Source organism: Lutra lutra, chromosome 12, assembly GCF_902655055.1.
Source record: "Lutra lutra chromosome 12, mLutLut1.2, whole genome shotgun sequence".
In the NCBI taxonomy this organism is placed as follows: Eukaryota; Metazoa; Chordata; class Mammalia; order Carnivora; family Mustelidae; genus Lutra; species Lutra lutra.
Window position 1 is genome coordinate 28,043,082 of NC_062289.1, and position 17,452 is coordinate 28,060,533.

General features: G+C 43.7%; 1 protein-coding gene across 1 annotated transcript in view; it reads left to right on the forward strand.

Annotated features, from left to right (window-relative positions):
• PSTPIP2 (proline-serine-threonine phosphatase interacting protein 2) overlaps positions 1-10,300 on the forward strand; it is a 65,150-nt gene extending 54,850 nt beyond the window's left edge. The window contains exons 7-14 of the mRNA XM_047697673.1: positions 1,798-1,896; positions 2,455-2,500; positions 3,381-3,460; positions 6,114-6,212; positions 7,489-7,585; positions 7,704-7,785; positions 8,928-8,962; positions 10,243-10,300. Of these exons, the coding sequence (XP_047553629.1) occupies positions 1,798-1,896; positions 2,455-2,500; positions 3,381-3,460; positions 6,114-6,212; positions 7,489-7,585; positions 7,704-7,785; positions 8,928-8,962; positions 10,243-10,292 (588 nt within the window). The 3' untranslated portion in view covers positions 10,293-10,300. The remainder of the gene's footprint in view (positions 1-1,797; positions 1,897-2,454; positions 2,501-3,380; positions 3,461-6,113; positions 6,213-7,488; positions 7,586-7,703; positions 7,786-8,927; positions 8,963-10,242) is intronic.
• Positions 10,301-17,452: the final 7,152 nt, after the last annotated feature.

Sequence of the window (17,452 nt, forward strand, 5' to 3'; positions counted from 1 at the left end):
TTCTTTTTTTTTTTTTTAAGATTTTGTTTATTTACTTGACAGAGAGATCACAAGTAGGCAGAGAGAGAGAGAGAGGAGGAAGCAGGCTCTCTTCTGAGCAGAGAGCCCGATGCGGGACTCGATCCCAGGAGATCATGACCTGAGCCTAAGGCAGAGGCTTAACCCACTGAGCCACCCAGGTGCCCCAGTTCTTTTTTTTATTTATCTTTTTAAAATTTTATTTATTTATTTGAGAGAGAAAGCAGAAGCAGAAGGAGGGGCAGAGGGAGAGGGACAATCGGACTCTGCTGAGCAGGGAGCCCGGTGGGCCTCAGGACCCGAGATCATGACCTGAGACAAAGTCAGATGCTTAACTGACTGAGCCACCCAGGTGCCCCACCATTTGGTTCTTCTTTGATCTTCTCTGCCTTTGCTGTGCTTTTCTATTTCTTTGCTGAGACCATCTATTTTTTTTTCATTTATTTTAAATGTGTTTGTCACTCTCTCTCTAATAGTAGAAAAGGTCAGGCATATTGTCTAAGCTTGGTGTTGGTGAGAGTGAGGAAATTTACTCCATATGCTGCTGGTGGGAGTTTCAGTTGGTGGGGTCATTTTGGAAGGAAGTTGGTCATATACATACTCTTTTACCAAACAATTACACTTCTAGGAATTTGACCTGTGTAGATAAATTCATACCAGCCAAAATAAAGTCAGCGTATTTTTATGTTATAAAAACATGAAAGAAGATAAATGTCCACCAATAGAGAAATAGTTAAAATTGTGGTGTGTGTGTGTGTGTGTGTGTGTGTGTATGTGTGTGCATTTACAACCATTTAAGTGTTCGGCTACAGGGCTCATGCTTGATAATAGAGAAATGTCTCACATATTGTTACAAAGGAAAATTATTGCATGAATATCTCATGCGCTTGTAATTACGAACGATTAGGACATTTCTCTGTGTGTGTAGCATGTACAGAGAATGATACGTCTGTTTACTGAAAGGTCAGCCCCAGCCGAATTGCAGAAGCCTCCAAGAAATGCCAGAAGACACGTGCGATGTTTGACGAGCACAGACCATCCCTGCAAAGGAGTCTTCGTTCTTAGTCGAGTGGTTTTTGGGGGTCAACATTTTTATTAGCTGATTTGCAGCTTTATTTGTTCAAAGTTAAGACTTCGCTTTAGTAGTTGAAACAGAAAATGCTCTGATTCACTAGCTATAGTTTGAGAACTGTTTTTACACTCATGGTAGTAATAATGGCCCACGATAGACCATGGCCTACTTTCAGACTAGCTAAAATGGTTCTTTAAATCAAAAAGGAACATGGCTATGCCTACGGGCCAGAATCAATGGGATTGGTGCCCTCCTCTCTGTCACTTGCTAGGGAGGGCACCTTGGGATACTGAGGCATAATTATGATTACCACAGCCAAGTGATTGCATCTAAGTTCCGAGGCTTGGGTTACATATTTGCTCGATATCACACCTTATGGTTACATACCTACCTTGATTTTGCCTATTTCAAATCCCATCTTTTGTTTCTGTCAGTTTTTGAAGCTCCCGTACTTTGTGTTTGCCAAATAGGAGTGAATACTTCCTTGATCAGGTTGCCACCCCATGCAGTTTGGAAAAGGGCTGGAGAAACCTTCCAGAAAAAGCTTGGATAGAGTGTTGCCCTCAGAGTGCCCACCATCGAGTGGTGACCTCAGTGCTGATCTGAGCGCCCTGTGCTTTGTCAGGTCCAGTGGGCTGGCATGGCTGCTTTGCAGGGTACCATTCTGCTCACCTGTTTTGGTCCTTTTTTGGCTTCTAACAACAAAGGCAAAGAAGACCTACGAGCAGAAGTGCCGAGACAAAGATGAGGCAGAGCAGGCTGTCCACCGGAGCGCCAACCTGGTAAACCCGAAGCAACAAGAAAAGGTACCTGGGAGAGCCGGCAGCCTGAGAAAGCTGAGATTTCTGCATCTGAAACTGGATCCAGTTAATAATCTTCATTAAAAATGGAGCTGCTTCCTAAGTCCCTGACAATATCTTCCTCTGGGCCACTAGGATCCTCTGACCCAGAAAACCCCTTGTCACAATTATTGGGTTTGGGAAGAGATAGAGAAGTGTGGCCGGGGGATAGGAGTGGGGTGATAAGAAGTTGGGGAGGGTGGTTTTGGTTTTTTTTTTTTTCCATCTTTCTTCAAAACTCAAGTATTCTTTATAGCCCACTATATTATCTATTATCTATTTTACGTAATCTGAATAGAAGATTGACAGCAACCAGAGGCCAGGGGTATGTCTTTAGGAAAACAGAGGGCAAGATGCTCTGTGGCTGTTGCCCAATGGTGATAAGATTAGGGGGCAGATTGAACGATTTGCTGAGAAAAACACAGGTAAGACCTGGGCTACACTGTTCTCTTCACAGTCATTGTAAGTCTGGTTGGCCTGTGGAAGTCTGGCCCAGCATTTCTCCTCTGTCCTTTGTCCTCACAGCTTTTTGTGAAACTGGCAACTTCGAAGACTGCAGTAGAAGACTCGGGTGAGGGGCTGCTCCCGGGGATCGGGGAGGGTTTTTGTGGGGCTGACATTCCACAGACTCTGCCTGGAAAGGTATTGTTATAGACCACACAATCATTTATAGACAGACAGTGGGATTACTGAGCTATCTGGAGGGAGGGAAGGAGAGAAAGAGGGAGAGAGGGTATATCAGAACCTGGGAAAGTGAGAGGAAGTAACTGGGACAGCAGTTTCTGTCCCAGCACCCCTACTTAGGTCTTGGGCCTGACTTGTAACTGAATGGTGGAGAAGGTGGTGTTGGGCACAGGGCGGGGGTGGGGGGGGGAGTGTGATGGGGCAACTTCTTCATAATCAGGTGCTCACTCATTGGGAACATCTCTCTTAAAAGCCCATTTCAGCCCTACTAACTCTTGCTATGAAGGGAATAGGCAAGTTGGGAGGCCTTGTCATGGCTGAAATCTGAGATCCAAACCAGGAGTTTGCAAAGCTCTCTAATCCCAGAGTACCCTGCAGGAGACAAGACACTCATGACTGTGGCCACTTAGGAAGCATCTAAATCCAAAACCAAAGTAACTGGACAGTTCTCTCCCCTGCACCTCTCCCTGGATCATTTTCCTGAAAATGGGAAGGAAGCTATTGAGTCTGAATTAGCCAAAGAGAACCCTGGCTGAGGTTCCTGCCAGGCTTCTCTCTCCTCTCTTGATCCCTTTCTTGCTACTTGCTTGGTTTAATGTCTAAAAAGAAAGTACTTGATTCATAAAGATATTACGAGAGGGAGAGATGGACGTGGCCTTCCAGGGTTCAGAGCTCCGGGGTCCTTGAGAGCTCAGTGCTACTCCATCGGGGCAGGACAGCCTGGTCCCGTCCGTTTTCTGAAGCCAGGCCCCTCCCCTGCATTGCAGACAAGACATACATGATGCATGTCAGCACCCTGGACAAGATCCGCGAAGACTGGCAGAGCGAGCACATCAAGGCCTGCGAGGTACGGAACGGGCAGCTGCTTGGGAGGGGGTGGGTTTTCCTCCCAGAACCTGGGGAGTCCGCCCTGGCAGAAACGCACCCTCCCTTTATTAGAGGACCTCAAGTCTCATAGAATTGCTTGAGGGCAAATTAGAAATCAAGAAATCTCAGTGGAGGAGGGAAGGAGCCGGAGGGTTTTCCCCCAGACCTCGTCTTTCTCCCGCGTCCCAGCCCTGACCGTTGTGTCCGATGCTGCCCCAGCACCTCCTCTCGTGTTCGGTTAGCCCAGACACGCCATAGCTGAGTCAGGGGAGTGGTGATGACGTCATCATCTTTCCAGAGCCTCACCTGAACCTGCTGTGGGATAAAGAGACCTCAGGCAGGAGGCGAGCAGGCTTCAGAAGTTTCTACACCTAATGATTTCATCATTACCCCTGCTTCGTTTTTAGCACATGACCTCACAATTTCGCGGAGAAAATAAAGACATAATCTTTTTCTTACCAGTGGTTCTCAAAGTGAAGTCCCAGGATTCATAGCATCAGCATCCCCTGGGAATCTGTTAGAGATGCAGATTCTCAGACCTACTGAACAGAAACTGTTGGAGCGGGCTCAGCCTTGTGTTACTAAGTCCTCAGGTGATTCTTATGCAAATTCGAGCCTGAGAACTACTGATCTCCATCCTCCTCCCTTCCTTTTCTCCTGTCCTTTGAAAGGGGGCTACCTCTGCCCTATCAAGAGCCTGTCCCACCAGCTGGGCTCAAGATGCCATCATCCTGCTGTCCTTCCCTCGTGCCCGTGCACAGCCTTTAGTGTGAACTTCTGCTCTTGTCATCCGCATAACTCCGCTCATTCTTGGTTTTAGAACCTACTGGCTGTTGGGTCCGGTCTGCTACCTTCTCCTCTCTTCATAGCCCGGCTTCTTGAAGGAGTTGTCTTCACATCCTCGTTGCCCTTTGCCTTTCCCAGCCTGCTGTGTCTGGGGATCCCCCCTGCCCACCCCTCTCCGCTCAGGGCTGCTCGCTTGAGGAACTGGAGGTCTCCATGGTGTGAGATCCAGCAGGCCTTTGCACTTCCTGATCTTATTTGATTTATATCTACTCTCTAGTACTGCGGGTCACTATCCCCCTCCCAAAACACTCTTTTGTTTTACGCCCTTGATTCTGCACTCTCACGGAAAAGCCTAGACTAAGGCCCCCTTTTTAAGGTTTAAAAAAATGCAAAGGAATATCATATACATTTTATGGACACATACATATTTTTAAAAGCCTGCATGGGAATGATAAAATTTAGGAGAATGGTTTTCTGTGGGGAAGGAGAAGGTGATGGAGACTGGGGAAAGCACACAAGGGCCTTCAACAGAATCGGAGGCAAATATGGCCAAAATTGTTGACCGAGCTAGGTGGTTGATATGTGGGTATTCATTACAGTGCTCCCTATGATTCTTTCTATGCGCAATATTCTATAATAAAAATAATAAGAAATTTTAGTATTTACATGCTACATAAATACAAAATATACTAATATGCTAAGTATACTAAATAAATACTAAATAATAAATAAAACCTAAAATATACACTACATATAAATCCTAAAAGGTTTGCAGGTGAAATAATGTATTTGCTTCAAAATACTCTGGGGAGTAGTTGAGTTGGTGGGCATATAATAAAACAGAATTGGGTGTGAGTTGATAAATGTTTAAGCTGGTGGTGGGTACATGGGCATTCATTAGACCATTCTCTCTTGTGGATATGTGAAGATTTACATTATAAAAACTTTCAAAATGTAATAGTGTTGCATTCAACATTAAAAAATACATTAACATAGAATATTCCCTGATGAATCAAATAGCATCCACTTTCTAGAATAATAGCTTTTTCCAAAAGTTGGTATTTGTTTATATCCCACTTTCCCCCAAAGTTGGTATTTGTTTATATCCAAAAAAACCCCCACTATTGTTCAAGGAGGGACTTTTCTTTTTTCTTTTTTTTTTTTAAGATTTTATTTATTTATTTGACAGAGAGAGATCACAAGTAGGCAGAGAGGCAGGCAGAGAGAGAGGAAGAAGCAGGCTCCCCGCGGAGCAGAGAGCCCCATATGGGGCTCGATCCCAGGACCCTGGGATCATGACCTGAGCTGAAGGCAGAGGCTTAACCCACTGAGCCACCCAGGTGCCCCAAGGAGGGACTTTTCTAAAGAACTTTTTTGTTAAAGAAATTTTCAAAAATATGCAGAGATAGAAGGCAAGCGCAGGTTCTTCCATGTTCTCATGAACCGGCTTCAACAATTGTGACCGTCTTGCCATGTGAATTCCGTCATAGGGACAGGGCAAAGGTTTGAATTGGAGGCTCTGGCAAGTTGCCAGGTGGAGATACCCATTAGGCAGTTGGAAATGTGAGCTGGAATTCAGGTTAGAACCTTGCTCTCTGGGTTCCTCATTACCTCTTACCTTCAGAACTATATCTGATCCTGTTTGTGCTAATACCATATGATAATACCATTTGCTTCTTTGCCTGCGATAAGAGTTGATGAGTTTCCTTGGTGGTGAGGGTAATATCCTAAATGGGGCAGTAATCTTACAGACAATGAAGGTTGATACTGTTTCTTAAGTCATAGTCAGTCTAGACAAATGTCCTCTTTCTCTGCCTATGTCTGGACATGTGGTTATGTTTCCATAGATGTTTGAAGCTCAAGAATGTGAACGAATAAACTTTTTTCGGAACGCGTTGTGGTTACACATGAATCAGCTGTCACAACAGTGTGTCACAAGTGATGACGTAAGTCAAAGGTGTCCACGGAGGAGTCATTAGAGTGGAAGGGACCATAGACATTTATTAGTCTACCCTTTCATTTGAGAGAGGTACAGTGACTTGTCCAAGGCCACACAGTGAGCTGATAGGCCCAAGTAAACACTGAACTGCCTGACCCCTTTGCTTTGCTACCATGACTTTCTCTTGAAGGAATTCAGAGTTAGGGCAGGGAGCAGAGAAGGGAGACCCAAATGCAGTTTTTTTTTTTTTTTTTAAGATTTTTATTTATTTATTTGAGAGAAAGAGAGAGTGTGCACAAACAGGAAGAGGGGTAGAGGGCCGGGGAGAGGCGGGCTCCCTGCCCAGGACCCTGAGATCATGACCTGAGCCAAAGGCACTTAATCAACTGAGCCACCCAGGTGCCCCCAAATGCGGTTTAATTTATGGATGACAGAGAAGTCAGAGCATGACTGTGAGTCCCAGAGTGTCACTCCAAGACAGGTCCAAGCGCTAGCCCACTGACACTTGCCCAGGCTAATGATGACGCCAGGGCTCAAGATTTACTTCAACAGTATTCCCAGGGTCAATGCCCAGGTTTACCTTGGGCACAGCAATCCTTATGGGATTCTCAAACCTCGGAGGGATTAGAATTCAAATTATCACGACCTTCTTTGCTAAGAAATAGCCACCCTCACTTAGATGGGACAGTCACTTTAGAAGAACAGCTAAACACCTAGGAGACCTATAGAATTGACTAGAACTTCTTCCAAGTTAGTGCATTGTCTTTGCATTTGTGTGTGGCATTAGTTTTGGTATTTATTTCCTTTGGCCATTGGTACTTTTTAAAAAAAAATCCTCTTCTTGGCAAGGTTTTTACGCTGCCATAGAGATACATTTCTCACCATCTTTAAAACAATTTTAACACTGGATATGTATCAGAGAAATCCCTATATATGAGTGATATAAAAAGAGACTTGGGGATGTCTCTTTTTCTTTTTTAAAACAAAATTTGGGAGATTCAGCCATTCATCAAACCTGTTTTAATAAACTGTATCATAATTATCACTGACCTACCTCTAGGTTGATTTATCTTTTTTTTTTTTTAAGATTTTGCTTAATTATTTGTCAGAGAAAGAGAGAGTGCACAGGGGGGAGGCGTAGATGGAGAGGGAGCAGTCTCCCCACTGAGCAGGAGGCCAATGCAGGACTCCATCCCAGAACTTTGGGATCATGACCCAAGCTTAAGGCAGATGCTTAACTGACAGAGCCACCCAGGAGTCCTGATTTATCTTCTTTTTGTTAGATGTATGAAGAAGTTCGTAAGAGCTTGGAAGCATGCAGCATTGAGAAGGACATTGCATTTTTTGTGAACCACCGAAAAACCGGACAGACCCCACCAGGTGACTGAAGTGGTCGGGCTGTGGGGTTATTTTAGCATTTCTATGAGTCTTCTGCATCACGTGTCGAGAATGGAAGAAGACACCAGTACCTTAATATTTTGTTTCTTGGTTCCCCTAGCACCCATCATGTATGAGAATTTCTACTGCCCCCAGAAGAATACAGCCTCACAGGGAAAGGCCCTGGGGACTAACTTAGCAAGGTAATAAGCAGCTACCTTTCACATGAAGAAAAATACCTTTAATAAATGTTGTTATCATCAGTGTTCTAAGCGGTATTAGAATTGGAACACATCTACCACTGCATTTGCTTAATGAGGTTGCTAAATTTGGGCAGGTAGGATTTTTAGGACAAATGCTCAGTGGATTTTACCAGTCATAGTTTAGAGAGGGCTATATTACGCTTGAGTGTGATTATTGTTACTCACATACAAATCCTATCTTTTTTATATCTTGTGGAAAGCAAGTGTCAGCAGGCTCTGGCCCCCTGTGAGTCAACTCTGACCAACCTCTATTGGTAGGGCCCAAGAGTAAAGAGTAGTTTTTACATTTTTAAATGGCTGAAAAAGGAGAAAAGGATACTGTTTTGTGACATGTGAAAATGACACAAAGTACGGATGTCAGTGCTCATATAAAGTTTTATTGGAACCCGACCATGCACATTTGTTTACATTCTGTCCACAACTGGTTTTGCATTTGAGTTGACAGAGTTCTAACAAGGTTGTCCTCATGGCCAACATGTCTGTTACTGTCTGTTACTGTCTACATGTCTTTACTGTCTGGCCCTTTGCAGAACGAGTCTGCTGCCCCAGCTATAAAGAATCCTGACAGAAGAGAAACTTCTGTTTCACACAGTCAGTTTCACATCGAGGCTGCTAATTTCCATTTCAGTTTTTAAAAAGCGAAGGGAATATTTGAGGGGGCATTGCCAGGCACTCATCAATACTTAAGAATACCAGGCTCTGTTCCGAACAGTTCATGGGAATTAGCTCACTTCATCCTCACAGTGAGGGGGGAGCTGCTTGTATTTTCCATCTTACATGTGGACATGCTGAGGTACCCAGAGGTCAGGAAACCACACGCTCACAGCAGAGATGTTCCTCCTGTCCGTCTGGGGTGTGGGGGCAGGGCCCTGTACATCCTGCCCGCAGCATAATAGAATGTTGGCAGCCTAGATTCCAGTGGGTCGGTGGTGGTGTAGGCGTTTTCCTTCATCTGAACTCTCCTTGACTCTCCAGAACAGAAACCAGATCTGATTAGAGGGCTGTATGCTTGTGGTGTGAAGTCAAGAATTAGAAAAATAATAAGAACTCATCTGAAGGACTTTGGTTTTCATTTCCTACAGGAGAGGACCTCTCCCAGTTCCTAGAAGTACACCAGGTATGACACCAAGAAAGATCTCTTGAAATGCTTATGTCATGTTTTCTCTCTCTCTCTCTTTTTTTCCCCTAAAGATTTTATTTATTTGAGAGAGAGCATGCATGAGCAGGGGCAGAAGGAGAAGCAGACTGCCCGCTGAGTGTAGAGTTCCACATAGGGCTCGATCCCAGGATCCTGAGATCATGACTTCAGCTGAAGTCAGTTGCTTAACCGACTGAGCCAGGTGCCCCATCATGTGCCTCATCATGTTCTCTCTGAGGTTGTGTAGTTAGAATGCTGAAATAAAGGGAAAGAAGGGAATAAATAGAATCAAATTCTTAAGAGAATGAACCTATATTAGGATCTTAATATAATACTATTTATCACAGAGTAGACTTTGGTAATTGGTGGTTTACTTTATAGCTTACCAAAGAGAAGTCCACTCTTGGGAGTATCAAAAGAAACACAAGGCAGTCATATGTAAGAGATTATTTGAACTTGAACCATACAAAGAGCAAAGTGAGATATAGTTTCCTTTGGATTACCCAGAAACATACCTGATAGAAGGCATAGATGTCTAGAAACATATAACCTGATATTATATATTTGGGTACTGACCGTAACTGGGTCTTTCACTAATCACTCTGGTCTTTTTCATCCAGAACTCCTATGATAACTCTGAGACAACCACACATGATAGGATTTTTTTTTGGTTAGTTTTATTCCTTGGATAATTATAAGACCCTTGAGGGTGGCACTTGATTTTTCTCCTGTATTGCTCATAGCACCTAATAGTGCTATGGGTACATAGGAGGTGCTCAACAAATATCTATTATTTGAGTAAAAGAAGATATACCTACCTGTGTTCAAAGGACTGAGGGAAGAGACAACTCCTGCTGCATATGGGAGCTTAGTAGAACTTCAGCGACCGAAAAGAAAACCAGGGCTGAAATGGCATCTTTGAAAAATATAAGGGTTTAAGTTATTTTTGTAAAACAATTACCACCGGATAACATGGGACTTATTTATGCCTATGTTTGAAGATGACTTCACTCTAGGTGCTGCTCTCTGCACATGGATGCAAAAGGGCAATGAAATCATAGCAGTGATTTCCAGAATGTGTGAGTGAATCCTCTGGTTTATAGTCATGCCTGCCATTTGTAGGATTTGTCACCAGATGTTTTCTTTTTATAAAAGGACAGTCACTAGAATATTTAACTGGAATGTTTTGATTCCAGAAGGGTTAAGATCTTATCGTGAAACAAGATGAACTTAATGTTGCTCTGTTCTGCCTTCTGCAGATGATCAAGATTATTCTTTGGTTAATGACTACAGTCTGATCTACCAGTAACATCAATGGTAAGAACCTTTAATGTTTACATAATCAAGTTGCATTTAGACTGGTGAGTGTGTTTGTGAGTCTTGGAAGCTCCTTTACAACACCACTGCAAGCAGCAAGGCCTTGCCTCAGGCTGGCCCTCTGGTGCATGGGGTTCTGCAGGATGGCCAGTCCGGATTCCATACAGCAAGGGGACTGGAGCCCACGCCATGCGTATTTGAACGAAGAGATTCACCCTTCCCTAATTATTCTGTAGCTCGTTTTCTGCTCCTGTTAAGCTCTTTGTGGCTGTAACACACTTACGCTCAAGGCAAGGATCGCAAACAAAACACACGAGATCTTCACTGTTTAAGAGTGATAGTGTATGCCCTCATTTCTAAAAGGGGAGAAAGTCAAGTAAAAAGAAGTCAGTGAAAATGAGGCAAACACTGTCACACTCACCATTACACAAGGGCATTAAGAGAGTCATCTTGTCTCAGATTATTACTGCTCCGAACTAGCCAACTACAGGGATTCCTAGAGCTGAACTACAGAGCCAGCCGTTGCTGCAAAGATGGCGCTCTGTCTTTGGTTCTCAGACACTTGCAACATGTCCCGAGCTATCTCAGTCTACACAAATGTGAAGGAATGCCTCTGAAACCAAAAGAGTACTATATAAAACTCTATAAAGTATAACTGTTTTAGCCCAAATGGGCATATCTTGGGGTATGACAGCATATGTACGTATGAGCAAAGAAAAGTCTCAAAAAGATATATTCCCACACTAGTACTAGTTTTTCTTTGTCTTTACTTATGTTTTCCAGTTTGTCTGCAATGAAACTTTATTACTTCTTTAATAAAAAACTGTTTTTGAAGAGTTGACCTTCTGGCACATTCCTGATTTAGTGTGTTCCCGGGAGTGCCAGGAGTGGGGGTAGGCTGCAGGAACTGGACCAGCCTCTCTCCCATCCTCCCAGGTTTGGTGCTACTGTCACTTAGGAAATGGAACAGGTTTGAATAGTGCTCTGTGATGGCTTTCCTTCAGTGTTTTATAGCACCGAAGAGTTCTTTAAAAAAATTTTTTTTAATTTAAATTAAATTAACATGTAATATAGTATTAGTTTCAGAGGTAGCGGTCAGTGATTCATAGTCTTCTATAATACTCAGTGCTCATTATATCACATGCCCTCCTAATGCCCATCACCCAGTCACCCCTTCATCCCCCTCCCTCCCTTGTTTCCCATGATTAAGAGTCTCTTCTGGTTCATCTCCCTCTCTGACTTTGTCTTGCTCTATTTTTTCCTCTCTTCCCCCATGATCCTCTGTTTTGTTTCTTAAATTCCACATGTGAGTGAGATTATATGATAATTGTCTTTCTCTGATTGACTTATTTCGCTTAGCATAATACCCTCTAGCTCCATCCATGTCGTCACAAATGGCAAGATTTCATTTTTTGACAGCTGAGTAATATTCCATTGTATATATATATACCACATCGTCTTTATCTATTTATCTGTTGATGGACATCTGGGCTTTTTTCTAGTTTAGCTATTGTGGACATTGCTGCTACAAACATTGGTGTGCAGGTGCCCCTTCAGATCCCTACATTTGTATATTTAGGGTAAATACCCAGTAGTGCAATTGCTGGGTCATAGGGTAGCTCTATTTTCAACTTTTTGAGGAACCTCCATGCTGTTTTCCAGAGTGGCTGCACCAGCTTGCATTTCCACCAACAGTGTAGCACTGAAAAATTTGTGAAGTGAGCACGTCAAACATTACTTGTCTTTAGTCCTCTGAAAACACCTGCTTTGTGACTTACAGCCCATTATTTAGATAGGACAGAAGCCATGTTGTTTTGGTTACATAGAAATAATTAGCTAGTATGTATTTATATTAAACAAGAGTCCTTAAATTGCTTAATAAATGTCTTTAATATCTAAGCAAGTTTTCTGTGAAAGATGATGGAAATCAAAGACCTAAAATACCCAGGCCTCTCACTATGCATAACTTTCTGACTTACAAGCAATTGGAGTCTACACCTGGTCATCATTTCTTCATTTTGTAAGGTTCCTTTTTCTCATGGAAAGAGGCACGGCCCATACTGGAGGTAGAGAGGGACATAGGGAATCAGTGACTTGGGATTCCCACCCTCTGGAACACCATGTTGATGATGGCTGCCCATGGTCATTGGCAGCTCCAAGAGTTTGTTTCATTGTTGTTGTTGTTGTTTTTGTTTTTTTATTTTTTAAAAATTAATTATTTTTATTAACATATAATTATTATTTGCCCCAGGGGTACAGGTCTGTGAATCATCAGGCTTACACACTTAGTGTTTTTGTTTTCTTAACCTCTTCCTTTCCTACCCTCACCTACTTGCATAAAGCATGTATTCTAGTTGCTTAATGGTAACCTTTGACCCAGGAACTCTAGTTCCTCAGAGCTGAAGAATCTGCTGTTTGGATGCAAGATACTAAGGCCAACACATGTGAGCTCTGTCACTTCCTCGGGTTCATTGGTGTGCGCCAGCTCAATGCGCAGGCACTCAGAGTAGGTGTGTACTACTGACAGAGTCAAAGAGTATTTTGTCTCTTACAAAGGAAGAAGGAAGGAAGTCTGTCTTAGTTAATAACTTAGCCAAGCAATTTATCACAACACTTAAAAGAGTTTGAGCCTTTGGAAATGAAATAGGAAGGTGTAGGAATTTGTGGTTTGTGTGGTGTCATTGATGCTAGCTACTGTGCCTGTTTTTAGTTGTAACATGTTTAGGTAAAGACAGATTATAACTTGTGTATCAAAAAATATAAATACATGTATTATTTACCAGAAAGCAATGCTGGTGTTGTCACAACCCATTTTTCATCGCTTTCTAAAAAAATTATTTCTTTGAGGGGTGCCTGGGTGGCTCAGTCAGCTAAGCGTTTGCCTTTGGCTCAGGTCATGATCCTAGGGTCCTGGGATCTAGCCCTGCATTGGGCTCCTTGCTCAGCGAGGAGACTGCTTCTCCCTCTGCTGCTCCCCCTGCTTGTGCTCTCTCTCTTTCTCTTTCTCTCTCTCTCAAATAAATAAATTTTTTTAAAAAAGATTTTATTTATTTATTTGACAGAGAGAGAGAGATCGAGATCGAGAGAGAGAGAGAATGTCTGATCTATGAGAGGTGGGGAGGAGCAGTGGGAGAGGGAGAGCATCTCCAGCAGACTCCTGTTGAGTGGGGAGCCCAACACCAGACTCGATCCCAGGACCCTGAGATCATGACCCGAGCCAAAATCAAGAGTTGGCTGCTTAACTGATTGAACCACCCAGTCACCCCAAGTTTTTAATCTCTTTTAATACTTATTCCTCACCATTTGCTTTCTTTGGCCAACCAGACATATTCTCAAAAGATAATATATCAAGGTGGGAGTGAGGAGCTGATGTGAATGGTTCATTCAAATGAAATCTCTGTTATTTTCTTTCAGAAAACAACTCCTTTTCCGGTTGGTGATTCTAGGACGTGGGAGGAAACACTCAGAACAGTAGCTTCTGTAGCCAAGCTGTGTCAGTCATGAAACTTTGAAGTGAGACCTTGCTGTCATGTTTTGGTATTTTATATTGATTGCAGACATTTAGATCAACTGAGGTTAGGAAAGTTCTGAAATTTTTAAAAGAAGTTTACAGATTACCCCAGACTGAAGAATTGCCCTTTTTCTGTCAGTTACCAACGTTGTGAATGAATTACATTATCTCCTGGATCCAGGAAACTCTCTGGATTTGGAGCCTTGACTCTTCTTGTTGGGGGAGAGGTGGCTGCAGAGGGGTCCAAGCCATCAGCCTGTAGGAGCATCTTGGCTTTGGGGCCATCGTGTCTGTGGAACATTCCACAGCCACACACGTCCTGAGTGGCACGGAATTTTAAATCCCCTTCCTTTTTGGCTGGAGGACGGAGAGGCCATCTGTTTCTACTTTCTCATTTTACAGATGAGGAAATAAGGCCCAGCAGTGTGAAATCCACTTCCTTACTGATTAGGGACAGAACCAAAACTGGAGTGTAAGCTTATCCCACATCACCATTCGAACTAATCCTTCCTGAGGCTATGGTGCTCGTGTTGAAATTTCAGACGCCAAATGTTTTTGCCAGTGTCTTTTCAATTGGGAAAATTACCAGGGTTTAAATGTCAGATTTATTTTTGTATGACTCACTGTGTGTGCTGAAGTACAGAGCGCCATATTGAATTAATCTAAGAAGCCATTGATTGTAAAGCATCCCATTATTTTATGTACCACTGAGAAAGTTAGGTGGAGGAGTTGACCATTAATTTGTGACAGTTAATGGCCACGGCCATTTGAATTTGATTTGCGAAAGTGTTGGGAAAAAAACACATCCTAGAATCCGTGCAACAGGATATTTTGACTCCATTCCTAAAAGGAAGTTTAGCGCTCCAATGCGAGTCCTCCATCCCGGGTCTTCTTCACAGAGAATCTTTCTGGAATTTTTAAAAGTGTTGATCTTACCCTTCTACAGGTATTTGAGTCTTCCTTTTGTTACCCACAAATAGTGGGGAGACTTACATCCCTTTTGTGTAATATCCACACACCATGAGAAAACAGTACATTGTGGTGAATAACAAATTAAACTAGCACTGCTACTTACTCGGTATGTTGTAAAATTCTGTTGTCACCAAGAGCACATATTTTCTTCTCCTGCCAGTGCAATAGATTTCTCAGAACTATGCATAAATTGATGTAAACAAGATTGATTATTTCCTCCCATCTAATGTAAGGTGTTACTGAAAGGGGCAGCTTCTTCTCATGACAGGAAACTTGCATCAGTTGGATATCCTTTTGAGAAACTGAAGTTTGCAAAGGGCCATTGGCTTCCCCAAATTGAGCAGGCTCAGGAAATTTTCCCTCAAACTCAGAACATTCTGTTTTTAAGTATTTTATTTATTGTTGGCAGTTCCTCAGGAATTTCACTTTTCTCTCTATTGGTCAGTGTCATCGATGTAAAAGTTTTATGAATTGAAAGTATTTTTATTTTGTGGCTTTTTCAGTTGGATATGAAGTAAAATAAAGGTTCTTAGTGATTTGGGATTTATTTTGCATTTTTGTGATCCTTCAGGCAAAGTCACTTCCTTGGGGAGGCACCGTCCACTGTCTAGTTTAATCCAGACTAGATTGGATCCCCCTGCTGTGTCCTTTTCCTCTCCCATATTTTCCTTGATAGGACAAGACTCACGCTTGAAATTAATTGTTTCAAGTCTGGCTTCCCTCCTGGACAGTAACCTTCATGGCAGCAGGTCCCTCTCTGTCAGTTCTTCCTGCTGTGTCCCAGCACCTGACACACTGTAGTGAGTATGAAAGAGAGTGGACCTGGAGAGACAACCGATTGAGAGAGAACCCAGAGTGTAAAGGCAGTGAAGCCAGTCAAATAAGCATATACATTAAGTTTAGGAAATATGAGCTACCCTGAAGACCATGGGTGTCTTAATTTGAGTTCCGCCAGAAGCCCACCCTGAGACAAGAATTTGAGTGCAGGTCCTTTTTCTGGCGGGGCAGGGGGTGATCCCAGAAGGCACCTGTATGGGAGTGGGGAGGTAAAGGGGATGGAAGGAAGGAGGGAAGGGCAGGAAAGCAAAAGGCTACATTATCCAGCCAGTCAGCAATGCGGGCACTGGGGCTTCAATCTGGGGACTCCTGGGGAACCGTGTGGGACATGCTCCTCAGGGATGGCTCCCTGGTGGGGCGGAGCATTCATATTCATTCCCCAGCTCCCTTCACTCACTGGTTGAGGACCACCTCTGGGAGGCACGAATTCCCTGGCATTTCTGAGCTGCCCAAAATGCGGAAATGGCCACAGAGTGGGGTCCAGATCGCCGAGAGAGTCCTTGGGAGGGGCAGTTCCTGGCAGTTGGAATCTGGGCTGCTGTGGGAGGAAATGCTAAGTACTGAGGGAATGTGGATGGTACCTTGACAGTGGCTGACCCCTGTGTGGGTCAGATCCACTGTGCCCACATGAACTGGACTCCACCTTGCCACCACTTCTTCAAGTTCCAGTTTACACACACACACACACACACACACACACACACACACACACACACACACACTCACCCAGGAGGTTTAGTAGGACAAGCTATAGTCCCTTGCTATAGATGGTCCTGAGTCTAAAACTGCTATTCATCCTCTCCTTCCTCTACCAGCCAGTTATGGAATGAACTGTATTCTGGCCACTGCCCCCCCCCCCCCCCGCCAAATTTATATGTTGAAGTCCCACACCTCTGTACCTCAGGACATGACTGTGCTTGGAGACAGAGCCTTGAAAGAGGTGAGGAAGTTGATGAGGTCCCTGGGGTAGGGCACTAATCTAGTCTGATGGGTGGCCTTAGAAGAAGCGTAAGAGACACACCAGGGCTGAGTGTGCATGAAAGGACCTTGTGAAAAATAACCAGAAGACAGCCATTGGCAAGCCGAGGGCAGCGGCCTCAGAGGAAACCAACCAGCACCTTAATCTTGGATTGCCAGCTTCCAGAACGGCAAGAAAATGAATTTCTATTGTTTATACCAACCAGTTTGTGGTATTTTGATACAGCAGACCTAGCAAATGAATACCACACATTCTGGATGCCCTTCTCCCTTGGCAAGTCTACTGATTGTCTGGGTTGTGTGATTGGTGAGGGTGACCCAAACCCTCATCCCTAAGGGGTCTTAGCCCTTGGTTATCAGGCTCTTGTCAGAAGGAGAGGGAAAAGCAGACTCTCCACTGGCAGCCTGACATGGGAGCCTGACATGGGACTCGATCTCAAGACCCTGGGATCATGATCTGGCAGCTGCTTAACCAACTGAGCCACCCAGACCCCCCCAGTGGGACCCTTTCTGTGTCACCTGGTTGGTGCATCTCCCAACAACTACATAGAGCCAGATGCTCTAGTCCAGCAGAGCCTGAAGTTGATGAGATGGGAAGCACCAGTTTCCCGAGTGGGTCAGTGTGATCTCTGGTGGCAGAGGCCACTCTCATCCCTTTGCTCCCAGACCTGTGTTTTCTATCTATTGGGGTCAACACACAGTACCATATTATGACTGTATAAGCACCTTATAAGACTTCATCTTTAAGACCAGCACCCCAATCCTGCAACATATTCTCAAGCTGCCACCAACATCCTATTAGGACAGCAGCTTCTAGGTGATATGGCATGTAGCAGACAAAGTGGAGCCCATGG